At 43.3% G+C, this 22,155-nt stretch overlaps 1 protein-coding gene across 1 annotated transcript in view; it reads right to left on the bottom strand.

Annotated features, from left to right (window-relative positions):
- LOC145359813 (galactosylgalactosylxylosylprotein 3-beta-glucuronosyltransferase 1) overlaps positions 1-22,155 on the bottom strand; it is a 176,912-nt gene that overhangs the window by 32,371 nt on the left and 122,386 nt on the right. Inside the window, exons 2-3 of the mRNA XM_080214591.1 lie at positions 13,675-13,817; positions 4,872-5,386 (exon numbers count right to left, since the gene is read on the bottom strand). Of these exons, the coding sequence (XP_080070717.1) occupies positions 4,872-5,386; positions 13,675-13,786 (627 nt within the window). The 5' untranslated portion in view covers positions 13,787-13,817. The remainder of the gene's footprint in view (positions 1-4,871; positions 5,387-13,674; positions 13,818-22,155) is intronic.

Here is a 22,155-nt window from a genome sequence, read left to right as displayed (position 1 = left end):
ATGTGACCACAATTGATTATTCCCAACCTAAACACACATTTTAATCAATTTTCAATATTTAATATTCCCATCTCTTCATGACTAATCAGATCTAAAGATGCTGAATCTCACTGAGGTGTTACATTGAAGGTGTTGATCCTTGCTGAAGTGTTGATGATATGATCTAAGTGGCCAGCTTGATGAGTGAGATGGTAAGTTTTATTGACTTTGGGAGGTTTGTGACTAAACTCCCCTCACAGAATGTCCCCCCATATATGCACATAGTAACCAATGCACAGTAATCAGGAGAGTGAGACCTCACTCGGCTTGTATTCCTTTCTCAACCAAAAACAGAAAATGCTGGAAAATTTCAGCAGGTCTGACAGCATCTGTGGAGAGAGATTCAAGCCAACGTTTCAAGTCTGGATGCCTCCTTCGTTACAGCTGTATTCCATTTTAATCAGCAATGTGTTGGGTAATACAGATGTCCCCAATACTGTGTTGACTGATAACAGCTGATGGCTTTAAAACCTCATTTTAAACCAATGCGGCTTTTCAAATTAACAAGTGAATATATTAACATAATTTTACTGCCATGTAAAGGGATCATCAGTTTGCAGAGCCAATATTTAATTGTCCAGTTTGGAATGTTCTACTCGCTGCAGGAATCATCTGTCTTTTCAGCTGAGGCCGCCTTCTCACATACCCTGCCCGAGTTTTGGGAAGAAACCTTTCCCATTCCAGCAGAAAATGAAGTCTAGAAGAGATTCTTGGTTTGCCTTTACTGCAGTTATCGACTTAAATGCTAATTAACTAAGATCCAGCGTGGAATTTCTAAAGATCCAGCAAAGCATGTAGGGGACATCTCTTAAAGATACCATACTGCAAAATGTGACCATGTCAGGAACATTTACAGAAAGAAAGAAGCCTTAATGGATATTTTGATTAACTTCACACGGATGATTAAGCAGAAACCACACTCAGCATAAAGCTATCATGGCTGGCATACTGGAAGATTAAGAACAGATTTCTGCATTGTTGTTTTGGGACTTTGGACAGATCACAGGTTCTTGTGTTTTTCCCTAAAATAAAGTTGATTTATTAGTCACAAGTAGTCTTACATTAACACTACAGTGAAGTTACTATGAAACTTCCCTAGTTGCCACACTCTGGCACCTGTTCGGGTACACTCAGGGAGAATTTGGCATGGCCAATTCACCTTACTTGCATCTCTTTGGGCTGTGAGAGGAAACCAGAGCACCCAAAGGAAACCCACACAGACATGGGAAGAATGTGCAAACACCACACAGACAGTGACCTAAGCTGGGAATCGAACCTAGGTCCCCGGTGCTGCGAGGCAATAGTGCTCAACGTTATGCCACCGTGCCGCCCCACCCAAGCACAGAAGAATACATTAATAGTTTTAGAATCCATTGAGTAGTTTCAAATGAAATATGCGTGTAATTAGTATATTTTTTTTAAAAAATCACAAGAGTAGTATTGAATCAACTTGGTTCATTACTGGAGTAACAATGGGAGCTTAAGGTGTCAACAAATTATTTTTATCTTCTCATTCTGCTGTGTTTGCGTGGGTTTCCTTTGGGTGCCCTGGTTTCCTCCCACAGTCCAAAGGTGTGCAGGTTGGGTAAATTGCCCCTTGTGTCAGAAGATATGTAGGTTAGTGGGATTAGTGGAGTAAATATGCTGCGTTACATTGGAGAGTCGGTGCAGATGCAATGGACCTGTTTGTGAAATTTGCAGTGTGTAAGTAAACTGCCCTCTCCACTTGCACCATAACAGACATGATGGCTGGAATTTTATTGCCCTACCCACGTGGCAATTGGGGCAGATAAGGGGTGGACCATGGAAAGATCTGTTGACCTTGGGCGAGATTTTGCGATTTTGGGATGAGTAAGGCCATAAAATCTCACCCGACATTTTGTGTTATCTTCTAGCGATTTTACTCTAACCACTCGAGTGATATTCTGCTTCAAGAACTTGATGCAACTGACCGGAATTTCATAGACTAGTTATTTAGTGTAGGGTATAGATTTGCACTCACACAGAAGTTAAAATCGGGCACAAAGAGACTCAATTTTGTTGTTGTGAAGGATTCCTTGTATCAGTGAATATGTCATGTGAAGATATATTGTCAAAAAATAAATTGGAAGTGTCGAAAGGTTCAGCTTTGATAACCAGACTCTTAATAACGCTTGAAAGGACACGATAAATGTCAAAGATGCAAAGTTAAGTGCAATATTAGTGAAAAGTAAATGATAGGAATTATCTTTCATTTGTCAATGTCTTATTACCATATTTATCATTACACTGGCACTGTGGGTATAAAGCATTGCAATTTATGCAAGCTACATTACATATTGTTACAATCCTAATGGGCTGAACATTGTTTCTCAAGTTGAGGCACAATGGTCCATGTACTGCTGCAAGAGTGGTCAGATTTGCAAATACTGGCCCTGCAGCATTACCACTCGCTTGCTCTGCTCGTTCTGAGGTAAAACATTTCTGCGTATCATAGTAAAGTTAAAGCCATCCGTAATGGGCCAAAGCACAATCATTTTTGCGGAAAATACACTGATGGGATTTTAACATTTGAATGGCGAGGTTGCTGGCAGATTTTCGAGTGGACTCAGTGCAGATTGATTCAATGTAGCTTAGTGTGCTGGGAGCACATATCAGGAATTGGGCATTAAAGTCAGTAGATTGGGCACGGTGGCACAGTGATTCGTGCTGCTGCCTCACAGTGCCAGGGATCTGGGTTCAATTCCAGCCTTGGGTCACTGTCTGTGTGGAGTTTGCACGTTCTCCCTGTGTCTGTGTGTGTTTCCTCTGGCACTCCTGTTTCCTCCCACACTCCAAAAATATGCAGGTAGGGTTGACCTGGTCATGCTAAATTTCCCCTTAGTGTCAGAGGGGTCAGCAGGGTAAATACGTGGGGTTACAGGGATAGGGTCTCTGTGGGATTGTTGTCATTGCAGACTCGATGGGCTAAATGGCCTCCTTCTACACTGTAGGGATTCTACGATCCATAGTTTTTTCCACAAAGAGTTTCTATGTAGACCACATACTGCTGTTATAGAAAAAAATACATTTTGTTCTTTTAGTTCCATCTTCCTGATACCTTTACCTAACAAAATCCAATCGATCTCAGTCTTGGAAGCTCCAATTGTCATAGGATCCACTTTGAGGGAGTACAATTTCAGTTTTCTACTACCTTTTGTGCTTCATAATGTAGTCTTTAACATCTTGAACTCCTTGATCACCTTACCCATCAATCTTCTGTACCCAGTGGAATACCAGTAAACATTCTGTAACCTGTCACTGACATTTAATCTTCTAACTTCCTGAGTAATTCTGCTGAACTGATACTGAACCCTCTGTAAGATCAGTATATCCTTCCTGAGATGCTCTTGAAACTGGATGCAGATTGATCCGAATGAGGCTTTACTTGAAGAGTGAAGAGCAAAACTCTTCCCTCTTTGGCCCTCAGTGGAGCATATTGAAGACTCCTTAACTTCAGTGCCCTGTATCAAACAGAATAACTTCACCTTCCTCTATCTCCAAACCCTAAATTACCCACTCCTTTTAGACATGACTCCTTCTTCCATTGCTGTCACTACCACCAGGGAGTCATAAAGGTCACAGCGGAATATAATACTTAGCCGGACAAACAGCAAGAATGTGAAAGTGTCAAATGTGTGAATACTTATTTATGCAGTGAGATATTGACAGGAAAGATCTGGCTAACTAAAATTGGATTTCAGATGTCATTCTTTAAGGAACAGGTGCATTATAATCACCTGAGGTACAAAGTTAAATTTAATGCTTGCAACTCTTTCCAATCACTTTGAGTTTGTGTTTCCTAGGTATACATGTTATTCCATAAAGCTAATAAGAAGAAATGGACACTTTCCTAGACAAAAAAAAACATACATTTTACATGAGGATGTGGTGGCACAGCGGTTAGTGCTGCTGCCTCACAGTGCCAGAGACCTGGGTTCAATTCTGGCCTCAGGTGACTGTCTGTGTGGAGTCTGCTGATTCCCCCTGTGTCTGTGTGGGTTTCCTCTGGGTGCTCCTGTTTCCTCCCACAGTCAAAAGATGTGCAGGTTAGGTGGATTGTCCATGCTAAATTTTCCCTCAGTATTAAATGCATGGGGTTACAGAGTTAGGCTTGGGTGGGTTGATGCAGGCTTGATGGGCTAAATGGCCTCCTTCTTCACTGTAGGGATTCTATGATTCTAGGATGTAAAAGACTCTGATTGACCAGAGGCTATTTGACCCAGAAATCTTATTTATACAAACACTATGGCTGGAATTTTACCGTTCTGTCTGCCATGGGAATTGGAGTGGCCGAGGGGTGGAACATGGAAAAGTCTGTTGAGCTCAGATGGAATTCTTTGGTTTCGGGACGAATGAGGCTGGAAAATCCCATTCTATTCAATGGCGGTCAGGAGAGGAAATTTGTCCCCTCTATGGGATTGTTATAACAAGTGGACTCGTACAACCAGCTCAATAACAGCTTCTCCCCTGCTGCCATCAGACTTTTGAATCACCCTAGCTATGACTGTAATACTACATTCTGCACCTTCTCCTTTCCTTGTCTATGAACGTTATGCTTTGCCTATATAGTGTGCAAGAAACAATACTTTATGCTAATACTTATGACAATAATAAATCAAATCAAGTCATATCTTAATGGCCCAATATCACAAGGGAACAGACAGAAGGGAGTTAAAGTCTGCAGCCTGAGGATTCAGATAATGATTTTGAACAAAATGATTCCTGCCGTGGATTTAGACACTATCTGAATCTTTTGCTCAGACCAAACACATCACGTGCTCTAATAGCCATTGTTATGAAACCGACCTTACCTCTTCAAACAACTCTAAGCTGTATGTGTTGTCGTCATCTGCAAAATATATGATGCCTTGCTGTGTGTTGTTTAAATTGAACATTTCCCGAAGCCATCTCAGTGCCAGGTTCCTTTGCATTGTGCCACGTGGGAAACGAGGATCCCGAATGTCCCCTCTCAGCTTGTAACTGCGTGGAGTTTCTACATTCAAGTGCGTGTAGTTAAGGCCCGTCTCCTTGAGGAGCCGGGTCACCAGTGTTGTTCTCCTCTGCGCGTCCTCCACCACTATCCAGTGGAGGTTGGGCACGTGAAGTAGGGTGTTAGCGACCCTCGTCAGTTCTGCCTTCTGTACAGGCCTGCTGTAAGTTGGAGTGATGACGTGAATGGTGGGGAGGATATCTGACCAGGGAGGGGGCCGCGTATAAACATACTCTGTCCTGATCACCTCCACAATATCCTTATCTGACGGACAATATTCCTTGGAGCCTGATGACTGACCAAGATCCCGGCGGTTGCCATTCTCACTCCCGTCATCTGAAAAAAAAGACAAATCTTAAGTTTGTAAACTTTACACTGACTGAGGACATTCTTGACTTCAAAGTCTATAAGATTATGAGAGATATAAATAGGGTTGACAGTTAGAATCTTCTTCCCGGAGTTGACATGTCTAATATTAGGAGGGATATTAGGGTGAATGAGGTGGGAAAGTTCAAAGGAGGCAAGTTTTTGTATACAGCGAGTGGTAGGTGCCTGGAACGCGCTGCCAGGGGTGGTGGTGGAGGCAGATACGATAGGGGCATTTAAGGGGCTTTTAGATAATATGCAAGGATAGAAGGATATGGACCAAGGGCAGGCAGAAAGGATTAGTTTAATTTGGTGCCATGTTCAGCACAACATCGTGGGCCAAAGGGCCTGTCACTGTGCTGTACTGTTCAATGCTCTAAGATTTCTTCTTGGCAATTGCCTTATGTCTGTTACTAACTGTAAAGAGTAGCTCAGACGCCATCACTAGATGGCACTCTACATTACACAATCCACTGATTGCGTTGTGTGCTTATATCATGTTTCTGTGCAATACGACATAATATATAATGATTACACTTGCATTTATGAAGTATATTATCAGGTTAAAACAAATCAAAGCACTTTAGCAAAGGAATTACTTTTGCAATGCAACTACTAATAGCTGTAGCTGTTTTGCACAAAGGGATGCTTGAAATGAAATGAATAGCACTTTTTTTTTGGTCACATTGACCTGTGTATCAGGAGAATTCAATACTCTTATTTTAATAATACTGTAGGATCTTTAGCATCTACCCAACCATTCAGATTGGGCTGTGCCTCATTGATTCATCCAGAGGATGGCACCCCAGACAGTGTGGCACTCAGTTTTGTACTGCACAGCTCATTTTGTGTGCTGTGCCCCAGTATGGGGCTGAAGGCATCACCTTCTGACCCGACAAAGCCAAGATGGCACACACAGTGATGTGTCCAATACAGTTCTTAAGTGTAAAAGATAACTTTTGGCACCACAGAGTTTGCATGATCACAATTCTGCATCTAGCTAATGTCAGACTTCATTTTCACTTCAAAGGGGACTGACTGGATATTGAGTGCCAGACCAAATGAAATAGGTGATAAAACAATGATGATAAGACAACCTGGGTGGCACAGTGGCGTAATGGTTAGCACTGCTATCTCACAACGCTAGGGATCCAGGTTTGATTCCTGACTTGGGTCAATGTCTGTGCAGAGCTTGCGTTCTCGGCCTACGTCTACAAGTGTTCTCTCTGGGTGCTCTGTTTTCCTGCTGCAGTGTTACAGATGTGCTGGTTAGGTGCATTGGCCGTGCTAAATTCTCTCTCAGGGAACCCAAACAGGCACTGGAGTGTACAATGAGGGGCTTTTCACGATAACTTCATTGCAGTGGTAATGTAAACCCACTTGTGGCACTAATAAATAAGCTTTAACTTTAAACTTTAAAAACTGGGCTTTGTGTGTCTGGAGTCTATAATTACAGAACACCATTAGCAGCTGCTAATGGCCAAGTTCTGATCTCCTTTATCAAGGGCTGTGGATGATTTGGATGTATTGGAAAGAGGGCAGAACAAATATATTGATTGTTAGAGCACATATGTTTAATTTGTGTAAATATATGGAGTAACCCATTTACAGAGGCAAGTTAATACTTTTGTTTACACAATATGTGTTCAACTAATCATACAAGATCATGTTGCATTTCCTCTATTACTAACACTGCTAATCTGCACTTATGTATCAACTGCTATATAATCATTAAAACTACATGCATGGGAACTTCCATTGGTTCATATCTGAGCCGTACTCTCCCAGGCAGGTATGAATTCCCACATTTTACCTCATATGTGTTATCTGCTAATGGGACTTGTGTTTCCAACCTGGAAGGATGTGATTGACCAGAACAGGTCCATTATCTAGCAATGCAATGTTTGCCATAGTGGTGTAATATTTAATTACATTTAATTTAAATAAATATCAGACAATCAGAGATCCCTGCAGAGAAAGACCCCATGTGTGTGGCATTGTGTCTGCACCAATTGTGAAACAAGCCACTCAATCTAATCCCTCTTTCCAGCATCTGGCCCACATCCTTGCAGGTCACGGCACTTGAGGTGCACGCCTTTTAAATGATTGAGGGTTTCTGTCTCTGCTACCCTTTCAGGCAGTGCGTTCCAAACTCCCTCAAACTCTGGGTGAAAAAACATTTCCTCATCTTCCCTCTAATCTTTCAGCCAATCACTTTAAGTCTTTTTCTCCTAGTCACTGACCTTTCTGCTGAAGTAAGTAGGCCCTTCCTATCCAGTCCTCTCACAACTTCGTACATTTCAATCAAATTTCCCTTCGGCTACCTCTGTTTCACCAGCCTATTCAAACTTTCCTCATTGCTTCAATTTTCCAGTTCTGGAACGTCCTTGTAAATCTCCTCTCCTCTTCTCTAAAGCAATCACATACTTTCTGTAATAAGGTGACCATAAGAGTGCTGTGGCCTAACTAATGTTTTATATAGTTCCAATTAACCCTCCCTCATAGAATCCCTAAAGTGCAGAAGAAGGCCATTTGGCTCATTGAGTCTGCACCCAGGCTCTATCCCTGTAACTCCATATAACTACCCCACAAATCCCCCTTTTCTAATGGACAATTTAGCAATCATTTACCCTCCACAGCTTTGGACTGTGGAAGGAAATTGGAGCACCCACGCAGACGCAGGGAAAATGTACAAACTTCACACAGTCACTCAAGGCCGGAATGGAACCTGGGTCCTTGGCGCTGTGAGCCAGTAACGCTAACCCACTGGGCCACCCTGTTACTATATCTATGCCTCAGCAAATAAATGAAAGGATTTCATATCACTTTTTAAGCAACTTATCAACCTCTCCCGCTATCTTCAGGAATCTGTAGATGTTCACTCCAAGGTCCCTCCCTTCCACTATATCTCAAAGTATCCTTCGGTTTATTGTGTAGACATTTGCGTAATTTGACCTTTTGACATGAGGCTTGGTGAACTCCATTTACCACTTTTCTGCCCACCTGACCTGGCCATTTATACCTTCTTGCAGTCAACAGCAATCCTTTTTGCTATCAAAAAGGAGGAGGTTTACTAGGCTGATTCCGGAGTTGAGGGGGTTGAACTATGAGGAGAGGCTGAATAAACTAGGCTTGTACTCGTTAGAGTTTAGAAGAATGAGGGGAGATCTCATTGAGTCGTATAAGATGTTGAATGGGATGGATAGGATAGAGGTGGAGAGGCTCTTCCCGCTCAGAAAGGACAGTAGGACGAGAGGGCACAGCCTCAGGATAAAGGGGGGGCGGTTTAGAACGGAGTTGAGGAGGAACTTCTTCACTCAAAGGGTGGTGAATCTCTGGAATTCTCTGCCCGTTGAAGTGGTGGAGGCTGCCTCACTCAATATTTTTAAGACGCGGGTTGATAGGTTTTTGATAGGCAGGGGGATTAAAGGTTATGGGGAGAGGGTGGGAATGTGGAACTGAGCCACGACAGATCAGCCATGATCTTATTGAATGGCGGGGCAGGCTCGAAGGGCTAGACGGCCTACTCCTGCTCCTATTTCTTATGTTCTTATTAACTACCCAACTAATTTATGCATCGCCAACAAACTTCTTCACGAGTATTTTAAATTCTTCATTTCTCATACTTAATTTTGAGTACTGGACATCCATTCATTTAGAAAATAGGCTTGAAGATAGATTAACAGAAATTAGATTTGATTTCCAATCAAGAGGCTGACTAAAGTGTAAATACTTTGGTTTTATCTGTGACCTAATTAATATCCTCAAAGAAAATTGCAAAATCGGTGAGTCATGTGGCAGCAAAATCAATTGCTACGCGGAGGCCAGATTCCACCTGTTTTTTTTCTGTCGGACAATTAGACAGAATTGTCTAATTAAATTTCATACAATTCCAGGGCAGGTAGCCTGAGATTAACTGAGGAATTAAATATGATTTATTTATTCAGCCCGTGGATTTATGCTTGGTGCACCGGCTGGTTTAGTTGGCAAATGGCAAGCATGTGGTTCAGAATGACACCAATGGCACAAGTTTGATTCCCAGTATGGCTGAGGAAAACTTGGGACCTGCCTCCTCACCGTGGAAAGCAATGACAAACCAAAAAAAATGCGAAGAAAAAATAGCTGAGGGTGAAATATTAACAGACAATGAGCTAATGAGCTCCTTCAGGCAAGCCATACACTGAATGACAATGAACATCTGTACCAAAAAGGCATAACATGAACAACCCAGAACATCGAATAGCAGCAACTGAAGAGTCAAAGATTGGCTGAAAATGTTATGTGTACATTTGAACCTCATAATATATAAACTGCGCTCAGGATGAAGTTAAGATTTTTTTTACTTGTTCATGGGATCTGGGCGTTGCTGGCTGTGCTAATATTTATTGCCCATCCCTAATTGCCCTTGAACTGAGTGGGTCATTTCAGAGGGCATTTTTCAGAGCCAACCACATTGCTGTAGGTCCGGAGTCACATGTAGGCCAGATCAGGTAAGGACGGCACATTTCCTTCACTAAAGGACATTAGTGAACGAGGTGGGTTTTTGCAACAATGGTCATTATTAAACTTTTAATTCCAGATCTTAATTTAATTCAAATTTTGCCATGATAGGATTCAAACCTAGGTCCCCAGGGCATTACCCTGGATCTTTGGATTAGTCCAGTAATAATCCTACTGCGTCACCGTCTCCTCTGTACATTCTATAAATTCATTGGAATGTATCTTCATGGACCAGGATAGTCTTCATTATGTTAAGGCTACTAAATAAGATTGAGTCATATGGGGTTAACAGGCAGGTTTTGGTTTGGATAAGAACCAATGGGATTGTCATGGACAGAAGAGTAGCTATCAATATTGGTGATTCTCATAGAATCATAGAAATCCTACAGTGCAGAAAGCGGCCATTTGGCCCATCAAGTCTGCACCAACCACAATCCCACTCAGGCCCTAACCTCTTATCCCTACATATTTACCCGCTAATCCCCCTCACCTACACATCTCAGGACATTAAGGGGCAATATTAGCATGGCCAATCAATCTAACCCACAGATCTTTGGACTGTGAGAGGAAACCGGAGCACCCAGAGGAAACCCACACAGACACAAGGAGAATGTGCAAACTCCACACAGACAGTGACCCAAGCCAGGAATCGAACCCAGGTTCCTGGAGCTGGGAAGCAGCAGTGCTAATCACTATGCTACCGTGAGGATTGGTTATTTAGGGAGTCCCACGATGATTATCATGAGGGCTGATGCTTGTCACCATCTTTATCGATGATCTGGACGACAGCATCAGGAGACCTGCTCACAAATTTGCAGATACACCTAGTTTTGAGCAGGTGTTGGGACCTTAGATGAGAAAAAATGACTGATGGCATTTCTAGACACAGTAGGTGAATGGGCCCATATCTGGCAGGTGTTGATCAAGTTAGATAAATGTTGTAACTTGGGGGAATGTGAAACTGATGTTGGGAGCACAATAGATGTCACATTGCCTGACTTTTTGAAGATTCCTGACCAATACTGTGAGGGCATTGTGAAAGCAAATGGAATGGTGGAAAATATTTCCAAGGTAATTAAATAAATGCCAGGAAATACCATTCTGTTCCCTGTATACCATCTTGGTCTGGCCTTACCTAGAACACTGAGGTTGAATTTCCACAAGGCAATCATCTGCCGTAACTCCCTGAGTTCCTCTAGGATCTGATTTTGCTTCTGCTCTGAGACTCACTGATTGTTGGAAAGGCCTGGCAGGAATGAGGATGATATTGAAGTGAAGTTACACTGTATGGCAACATAGTTCAGGACGATGGATCAGGCTCCTTTCATCTGTGTCACAGAATCCCTACAGTGCAGAATGAGGCCATTCAGCCCATCAAGTCTGCACCAACCACAATCCCACCCAGGCCCTGTCCCCATAACTCCATGCATTTACCCTAGCTAGTTCCCCCTGACACTAAGGGGCAATTTAGCATGGCCAGTCAACCTAACCCAACTATCTTTGGACTCTGGACGGAAACCAGAGCACTCGGAGGAAACCCATGCAGACACGGGGAGAATGTGCAAACTCCACACAGACAGTGACCCAAGGACGGAATCGAGCCTGGGTGCCTGGTGCTATGAGGCAGCAGTGCTAACCACTGTGCCACCCTTGTATGTTTTAAAATGCTACCAGAGTTTTGGCCACCCTGCTGTCCCCTTTCTTTCAGCTGTGAATGCTTGACTGGTTCTGATTGATTTTCTAATTAACTCTGCTGCACAACTGATTGATCTGTCATTTATATTCCAATGTTTTTTGTTGTTGCATTCGTTCTCTAATTGTACAGCCTTGTCCCTGTTCAGTCATTGTTTCCTTATTCATGTTCACCTCAATCTTTCATTTTAGTGACTAGTCATTGGCCTGATACTTACAGCTTTTCCTATATCTTGGATGGAACACAGTGAGGGAAGCCCAACAGGAAAGGTCTCACACTAGTTACCGCTCCTCTCTGACATTGATAGAATCATAGAATCGCTACAGTGCAGAAGGAGACCATTCAGCCCAGTGAGTCTGCACTGACAACAATCTCAGCCATGCCCAATCCCAGTAACCCCATATATTTACCCCGCTAATCCCTCCAACCTACCCATCCTGGGACACTAAGGAGCAATTTGACATGGCCAATGCACCTAACCCACACATGACTGTGGGAGGAAACTAGAGCACCTGGAGGAAACCCACGCAGATATGGAAAGAACTTGTAAACTCCACTCAGACAGTGATCCAAGCTGGGAAACAAACTCGGGCCCCTGGTGCTGTGAGGCAGCATTGCTAACCACTGTGCCACCATGCTGCCTTCGTACAATAATTTGAGTGGAATGTGACCAAGTTTCCCGAATAATCGGGGCAGGCTGGTAGAGGCAAAAATTTGTTCATTAGATTATCATAGAATGCCTACAATGCAGAAGGAGAAAATTCGACCCATCGAGCTTGCACCAACAACAATCCCACCCCTTAAACCCCATGCATTTACCCTGCACATCATTGGATACTAAGGGGCAATTTAGTATGGCCAATCCACCTAACCTACACATCTGTGAACTGCGAGAAGAAACTGGAGCACCCAGAGGAAACCCACACAAGCATGGGGAAAATGTGCACCTGAGGTTGGAATTGAACCCGGGTCCCTGGCGCTGTGAGGCTGCAGTGTAATGTACAATTGGTGGAGTTCAGAACAATTGAAAAAAGATAATTTAACATAACAAATCCACACAAAGTTCAACATTTCTGGAATGGTTCTAATTTATAAATGTTCTGTCATCTGTTCACAGAATCCCTATGGGGCAGAAGGAGGCCATTCGGCCCACTGAGTCTGCGCCGACCACAATCCCACCTAGGCCCTATCCCCATAACCCCACGTATTTATCCTGACACTAAGGGGCAATTTAGCTTGGCCAATCAACCTAATCTGCACATCTTTGCAATGTGGGAGGGAACTAGAGCTGTCAGAGGAAACCCACAGGAAACCCACACAGACACAGGGAGAATGTGCAAACTGTCACCCAAGGCCAGGATTGAACCCAGGTCCCTGGTACTGTGAGGCAACAATGCTAATCATTGTGCCACCATGCCACCCGTTTCAATCTAAACAGAAAATAATGGTTGTGGACACTTCTCGATTACCTAGAAACAATATTGCAATATTACTATTTACAGGACAATATGTGCTATTTTAATAGATGGGTTAAGATACGTAGTTAGTTTCTCCTTTAACATAGCAAATAGAGGAATGTGATGTGAACACTGAAACTGTTTATATTTTCATTTTTGCATCTCTTAATTTATATTTTCCAGATTCCTAGATTTCTACATCGAGAGGACACAATGGAATATCATTCCTCAAGATTCTTTCAAGAATCATTTTAAAAATAAGGCGGTACAGTGACATAGTGGTACTGTTGCCTCCTTGCATCAAGGACCCGGGTTTGATTCCTAGCTTGGGCCACGGTCTGCGCAGAATCTGCACATTCTCCCAATTTCTGTGTGGGTCTCCTCTGGGCACTCCGGTTTTCTCCCACAGTCCAAAGATGTGCTGGTTAGGTGCATTGGCCATGCTAAATTACCCCTCCGTGTACCCGAACAGGTGCCGGAGTGTGGCGGCTAGGGGATTTTCACAGTAACTTCATTGCAGTGTAAATGTAAGCCTACTTGTGACAATAATAACTTAAACTTAAAACAATGAACATTGTGGGGAGTCACTCAGCCTGGTCGTCACTTACCCTTTCTCAGGGCCAGCAGAGGTGAGATGGTGTTTTGGTGCCAAACTGTAATGAGCAGTGTCCAGGGTAAAACAATCAATACAATTGCGAGGATGTCTCGTCTCTTCGGCATCTCCAGGGTTGGTCCTACATTTCTTCATCACCTACCACAAACCCCATAAGGTTCAGAACTACAGTACATTCAACAGACAGTAGAGTTCAAAATATTCTACACAAGGCACACAAGACATTCCTACTTTACACACTCCTTACCATAAGACCTTTATTACAGCGACGAGAGGGCACAGATTTAAACTGCTTAGCAAATGAAGCAAATATGTTGTGGGAACGTGATGTGCTGTGGGCGGCACAGTGGTTAGCACTGCTGCTTCACTCCACTAGGACCTAGGCTTGATTCCCAACTTGGGTCACTATCTGTGAGGAGTCTGCACGTTCTCCCTGCGTCTGTGTGGGTTTCCTCCGGGTGCTCCAGTTTCCTCCCACAGCACGAAAGATGTGCTAGTTAGTTGCATTGTTCATGATAAATTCTTCCTCAGTGTTCCTGAACAAGTGCTGGAGTGTGGTGACTTGGGGATTTTCACAGTAATTTCATTGCAATGTTAATGTAAACCTACTTGGGAATGGGCAACAAATGCTGCCGGCTTCCCTTGAACATAGATAGTGAGATGTTACTTAACTAGTTTTGGGACAAAGAATGGAAGCGTCATGCAGCATCCAGAATGCTGGGGCATAGTTTTTCATCTCTGCTTTCTAAATGCTGGTTTCAGCTATGCTGACTCCAATAAGCTGAGAGTTTGAGCTAAAGGGAGATCAGAGGAAGAAGTACTTCCCATTGGTCACTTCAGCAAGGCAGTGACAGCGCTTTAGGAGATGGTTACTCTCTTGATCACTTTGTTTCAATCTGGAGACAATACCTTAGGTGAGGAGGCTGCTGGTGGAGGGAAGTGGAGGTACACCCTCTATAAATGCCAAGTTCACGGGCAGCATGACGGCACAGTGGCCTCACATGGTGACACGGCTGCCTCACAGCACCAGGTTCAATTCCCGGCTTGGGTCACTGTCTGTGTGGAGGCTGTTCTTTCTCCCCGTGTCCACGTGGGTTTCCTCTGGCTGCTCCGGTTTCCTCCCACAGGCTGGGGTTAGGTGCATTGACCCGAACAGGTGCCAGAATGTGGCAACTAGGGGAATTTCATAGTAACTTCTTGGCAATATTAATTTAAGCTTTACTTATGACAAATAAATAAACTTTAATCAGTGCGGGAATCAGGAGAGTGTGTATCTAAAGGGACAGTTAATCTCAAGCATTTAGGTGACAATTATATCTCATCTTAGATTTTCTTGACATGATTATAAATAAATTTTTTATTAAGAGTACCTGGATGTTATTTCCCTGAATTGCTTCAGTGGGTTAACACTTACACAATAGGTATAACATAATGCAAAAGCAAGGATATTGTGTGGAAGCTGGAATTTTTAAATAAAAACACAAAAGGCGGGATTTTCTGGCCACACTCGCACCAAGACCAGGAAATCCCTTCCGCAGTCAATGAATCTTTGCACGGTCCGGCCCCTGCCCGTTGCGATCCCTGCAGTGAGCGGGACAGCGAAATTCTGCTCAAAATGTTGAAAAACCTCAGTGGGCCTGGCAGCTTCGGTTGAGGAAGAAAACTGAATCCTGACACGAGATCATTGACCCAAAGGCTTAACCCTGTTTTCCACTCTCCATGGCACTGCTTACACCTATTTCTCAGTCTCAGCATCTCAGACTGCAGTTTACACAGAGGACAGACAAAAATGCCACTACACTGTGGAATCACATTACTCATCTGCAGAAGTGAACCTTTTTAACCACAGTCCATTTATTCAAAAGAAGGTAACATTATAGAATGTGCATGATTCTAGATTTCTAACTGCAAAGCTTATGAAGCGTTGAATATTCCAAATGGCTGGCCGTGGGAATCGTAGCAGGTATGGGGAGAGGGGAGGGATTGAACATGAAAGGTTCGTTGACCTCGGGTGGGATTTTCCCATTTTGGGGTGAGCTTGGCCAGGAAATTCTGATCAGGCTGCAGTGATTAATCAGTGCTTCAAACTATTTTCATAAAACACTGTTGCACCAGCGCTAACCTTCTACCCTATCCCATCTGTAATGATTAATGAGGAAAGAGAAAACTCACGCTAATTAACCTCAACCAAGCCCATCTCAGAAATAGATTTCCACCCTTCTCTCAGTATTGCCAGTGTTTTATACAACCTTGTTCTCTGAAAATGGCAAAAGCAATTTTTCTCTGGACAAACCTTTCGGAAATATATTCACAGTTAAGGAGAGGAAAGATTGGCTCAATTACTGCTCTCTCATCCTGCATTGAGTTACTGTTATTACAAGTGTAGCTGAATGTACAAAACGGAATGTGGCCACTTGTCCTTTCACATCATTTGCTGGAAAGGCATCAATGCCAGACCCTTTACCATTTGGTGTAAGTAAAAGTGACAGCAAATTGAGGTCAGTGAGAGCCTTAAACGTAACATGAATGGCCAAACAATTTGGTTCTTAGGCACTAAAAGAATGAAGGGATAGGGAAAAAGTGAGAAAATGGAGTTGAGATAGAAGGTCAACCAGAAACTCAACTGGATTCACCACATAAATACAATGGCTACAAGAACAAGTCAGAGGCTGCATAACTCAGCTCCTGACGCCCCAAAGCCTGCCCACCCTCTACAAGGCACAAGACAGGACAGTGATGGATACTTGTCCCCTTGCCTACATGGGTGCAGCTCCAACAACATTTAAGAAGCTTTTCAACATCTGGGACCAAACAGCCTGCTTGATTGGCACAAATATCTACTCCCTCCACCACCAATGCTCAGTCGCAGCAGTGTGTACTATCTACAAGATGCACTGCAGCAATTCACCAAAGTTCCTTAGGCAGCACATTCCAAACCCATGACCACTTCCATCTAGGACAAGGGCAGCAGATACATGGGAATACCGCCACTTGCAAGATCCACCCACCCTCCCCCCAAACCTCTCACCGTCATAACTTGAATTATATCGCTGTTCCTTTGCAGTTGCTGGGTAAGAATCCTGGAATTCCCTCCCTATTGGCATTGTGGGTCAACCCTCAGCATGCGGACTAGAGCAATTCAAGAAGGCAGCTCACCACCCCCTTCTCAGGGGCAACTAGTGATGGGCAATAAATGCTGACCAGCCAACAATGCCCATGTTCCACAACTGAATGAATAAATAAAAAGTCATGCTGTGTGATGGAGCAGTGTTAGGTCGCTGCATGGCTATTCCTCCTTCTATTGCTTGTGCCCTTATGTTAAAATCATCCATTTTATGTTTGGTGATGTTTTTAAGGGAAGCCGAGTTAATGGAATATTTCATAGTCACCTGAGACAGCAAAGCAGGTAGAGTGTATCACCCCTTGCACCTCTGACAATGCAGCACTCTGTAGTGTCACATTTATTTACCCGGGTCTGCCGAGGAACCAAGGTGACATCAATTAATAGTGAGTGCTATTTGTTACATCACATTGAAACGGGATTATTATGAGCTCTGGGGACTGGTAAATCAGCTTTAAGTTGGCTTATTGAAATTCAAATCTTCCCACTGTCTGTAATGGAGATGAAGGAAATTGTTTGTTACTTGGGAGGTGTACTTGATAGGCTTTGCCATAACAAGGTTCCCCCGTGATTAGACTGTGCGCTGCAAGTGATGGTTTTAATTGACTTTGACTCATTTTTAATGAGAAAGTAATTTTGAGGTGTCGTGAAGAGAGATTGTCATCTCACTGGGGAAATTTTGGTTATAAAAGCAAGATTTTATTTTCAGTCCCCCAGAAGAGTCATGAATAGTTAACCAGCTCAAAGACTATTACACAGCAATAGATGCTGTACTGTGAAGATTCACCTCGCACTTTTAAAGTACAAACTTCCAGGTACATTTTCTGATGCTGCGGCTGGCGGGGAGTCTTGCCTCTGCAAGTGTTACAAATTCAGATATGTAGTGCCTATTAGTTCTCAATCATTTAGGTTCCAAGCTCTCTTGCTGTAATCAAGTCTCTCTACCAGGTGTGTGCCAAGTCAGAAAATCAACTCTCTCATTTCAATTGACGTCTAATTTCATAAATCGTCCTTCACGTTATCATGTCACTTCACTCTGTGCTAAAGAGATGGGTTGTTTTCCAGGACAGATCCTGTTTACCGTAGTTATGTTAAATAGTGCAGCCATTTTCTGTGCTGATGGAATATTGAGTCAATAGGCAAAACAGCTCAATCAACATTGAAGGGTTTGATGATTTAGTCCGGTGCAAACAAGAGCAATGATTGCTTGAGATGGGCATTACTCTAATTTGTTATGTCTGACTATTTTTACCACAGGAGAATCACTAATGTGGAATATTACCACTAGGGCATTTGCTATTTCTCCCGCCATCTCAATGCACCTAACTAGCACATCTTTCAGACTGTGGGAGGAAATTGGAGCGCCTGGAGGAAACACATGCAGACCCACGAGAACTTCACACAGACAGTGACCCAAGACTGGTCCCTGGCACTGTGAGGCAGGAGTGCTAATCACCGTGCCACCCTTTGGTTTGGTTTATATTAAAATATTACTTTTTGTTGAAATGTTGTTCTCAAGTAGCTAAAAGTTCTATCCAGGAAGTCTGGGAGATACGTAAAACTAGAGGACCCAGTGTATGGCCTGGTGCTACAGAGTCATTAACTCATTGCAGATAAGAGATTGGGTGGGTCATATCTGAATGATCTCTGCTACCCTTACTCATTATGTTGGCCCTGTAACTAGTTTAATTGGCAGCCTACTGGCCAATGTGGAGCCAGAGAGAGAATAAGCAGTCAAACCGCATGCTTGTTCTCCAGCTCAGAACAAAGTATGATCAACACATGGCCTGGTGTCAGGTTCAGGAGATATGCTACAAGACAGAAACAGCCAGACCAAGATAGGTTCTGTCTGATTCAGAGAAATGGTCGAGTGGAAAAGTAGATCTTTAGCATACGCATTGGGACGTGGTGGCATATTGTTTGTGGTTGTTGTTATCATCAGGGCTAAGTGCAATGAGAAAGTGGAAATGCTCACTGTATGCTCACTTAATTGCAAACCAAACAAATTTACTGATATTGATTTGAACACAGCCAGGTAGTGGGGCTCATTGGCTAGCTTTAAAAGAGCTGGCTTAGGTACTTTGAGCTGAATGGCCTCCTTCTCTGCTGAATGATTTGGTGAGTTATATTTGATCTTGTCACACTGAAGTGTGAATCAGTCTGTCTCTGAGAGGAGAAGTGCACTGTGAGATGATAAATAACTATGGGGCAACACGGTGGCATAGTGGTTAGCACTGCTGTTTCATGTGGATCGGTATCAAACTTTGTTTGATTCCATTTCTGTCACACCTCTGCTAAAGATACAGATGTAATGCAGGTTTCTGGTTAGAAGTTCAGCAGTAAAGCTCATTGTAAGTGATATGGGAATCACCAACGGGAGTGATTGGAAATGCTAAATCTGAGAAAGTCTCACAAGCAGGGTGGAAATTTGAAACGCTGTATGGTGGAAGGCTATAATTTTTGCCCATGGGATACGTTAACTCAATCTGGCTGGCTCCTGTAAAACTCTTTCTCCAGGATTCCATTGGAAAGAACAGTCTTGCATATTTGTCGATGTTTCCCCACTGGAGTGAGATACAGCCACCCCTCAGCAAGCGTGTGGTTCCATGGCAAACGTGGGACATAATCCAACTAAAATGATTGAGTTTCCACATCAGTGTGGAAGTGGACACATAGCAAGCATCTAAGGTCCATTCTTAAAGACTCACTCGGCATTCAACACAGTAAGCGGTACACTGGCACTGAAAGGAGGAAAATTCCCACTGACATGGTCACTTGTAGGGCAGCAATTTCCAGCCACGCTCGCCTCAAACCCGAAGAATCCCGCCCAAGGTCAGTGGACTTTTGCATGTTTCACCCCCTTGCATGCTACAATTCCTATGGTGGGCGGAACGGGAGAATCATAGAAACCCTACAGTGCAGAAGGAGGCCATTCGGCCCATCGAGTGTGCACCGCCCACTATCCCACCCAGACCCTACCCCCCATATCCCTGCATATTTACCCGCTAATCCTTCTAACCTACACAGCTCACGACTCTAAGTGCAATTTTTTTAAGCATGGCCAATCAACCTAGCCCGCACATCTTTGGACTGTGGGAGGAAACTGGAGCACCCGGAGGAAACCCATGCAGACACGAGCAGAATGTGCAAACTCCACACACAGACAGTGACCCAAACTGGAAATCAAACCCAGGTCCCTGAAGCTGTGAAGCTGCAGTGCTGACCACTGTGCTACCGTGCCACCCATGAAGTAGTGACTGAGTTGGGTTTGCTGGCAAGCATCACCAGAGTAAAGAAGAGTAACTCTGAGAGAGAACAAATCCGCGATTCCTTCGTATGAAACTTGGGAGAATTCTGGCTACAATCTTTCCTTCTCCCCCACTATCCCTACAGTCTCAACCATACACTTAACTATTCTGCAGGAGCCAAGGCCAAATAAAACAAGTGGATAATCAATTGTACAAACACCTGCAAATAATTTCCTTTCAGACGGTCTGCTTTCCCCTCTCCTCCACTCTCCCAATGAATTGCATTGCAGCTTTGCTTCCTCCTTCATGATGTTCTGACACTGAACATCAGAGAGATAGTCAATCACTGAGGCTATCACAGCTGGAGCCTAAGCCTCTCTTCCTTCAGTGTTCAGTCTCAAAGCATCCCTCATTCTCAGAAGCTTTCGCAGGTCAGAAATGATAGTGGCTCCCTCAAACAACAGGAGCAGCACAATTTCAAATTGCTACCTTTCCTCTGTGTACCATTTCCCCACTACACTCTGCGATGCAATTACGATTCTGTTCTTGTATAAGCAATTTTACTCCTTTATTAGATACAATGCACAGAGAAATTCTACCTCTTCCTCCCCAAGGGTCATTTTATTCAAATGTACATTTATCGCTTGAGACTAGGAACTAGAACGTGGGCCGGAACTCTCTGTGATGCTCAAAGGAAACCTCTTAAGAAAGTAACTTTCTTTCCTTAATCGCCTGTTAGTTCACATCATTTTCGGCAGCCAACAGAACAGTTCTGCCAACCAATGCCTGGCGCAATGGCCTCTGCAGGAATTCTGTCCAAAGCTTTGATTCCCAAAAGGAAATCCTTTCTGTGGCTTGTGAGCTAAAACTGGGTTATGCGGCCACTTCTAACTTCCCTGAGTATGAAGCAAGTGATAGCATATTACTTTTCATCCTGCCAGAGAAATGACTCTTTATGTAACTTGGCTAAAAGCGTTAGCTGTACTGGTCACCATGGCAACATTCTTGTGTCATGTAAAAATCCATCCAGAAAAAGGCACCTTCTCCCAAGCAAACACAACAAACAATTCAAAGAGTTCCAATTACTTCATTATGTACTCCCACTGAACCTTGCCATTTTTTTGTGACAAAACTAATGGAAGAGCTGGCACAGCCAAAGAACTGAATAAAAAAAATCACTAGGTCTTTCCATTACTACAATGTGTGTAGTCTTTAAGTAATGGCCTGTGCTTCCAGCGCTTTTTGCAGTAGAAACATTAAGTGACACACACAGATGTCAAATGAGTCAAAAGGATTGATGATACAATTGTCAATCATAGACTTATGACCATATGTCTAAAACCTGCCTGCAGAAAATGGCAATAGCATTACACAAGGAAATGTAAAGTAGTCCATCAGTACCAAATTTTGTCCAATTACACTTCTGTGAAGCGTAGATGTTTTTGCTATATTTATAAGAGGCACGGAGGCACAGTGGTTAGCACTGCTGCCTTACAGCGCCAGGGACCCAGGTTCAATTCTGGCCTCAGGTGACTGTCTGTGTGGAATTTGTACATTCTCCTCGTGTCTGTGTGGGTTTCCTCCGGGTGCTCCGGTTTCCTCCCACGCTCCAAAGATGTGCAAGTTAGTTTGGTTGGCTGTGCTAAGTTGGCTTTTAATGTCAGGGGACTAGTTAGGGTAAATTCATGGGATTAAGGGGATAGGGCCTGGGTGGGATTGTTGTCAGTGCAGGTTTGATGAGTCAAATGGTATCCTTCTGCACTGTAGGGATTCCATGATTCCAGGTGCTATATAAATGTAAGTTATTGTTGAGTCATGCTATTTTCTGACTAGATAGTATGGTGAGTTTAATTAGGCCATTGAGGTTAGCCTATTGGAATACAAAATCCCTGATCAAGGGACCAATTGATGGGCTAATTAGAAGACTTTACTTTGTATATAACCGGGTGTATCAATTCCTCTGGCAGTCCTGAAGGTGGACTGTTGGCTGACAGCATTTAGTGAACTGCTGTTGGAATTGTAAATAAAGGGATTCTGGTGAAGAAACTTCTGCCTCTGTGAACTTATTACAGACAGTAGACAGTAAATTTTCAGTAAAGGCTAGGCC

The sequence above is a fragment of the Carcharhinus amblyrhynchos genome, chromosome 29 (assembly GCF_965287045.1).
Source record: "Carcharhinus amblyrhynchos chromosome 29, sCarAmb.v2.hapA, whole genome shotgun sequence".
In the NCBI taxonomy this organism is placed as follows: domain Eukaryota; kingdom Metazoa; phylum Chordata; class Chondrichthyes; order Carcharhiniformes; family Carcharhinidae; genus Carcharhinus; species Carcharhinus amblyrhynchos.
The sequence above is the reverse complement of the archived record's forward strand: the minus strand, read 5'-3'. Positions and strand labels throughout refer to the sequence as shown.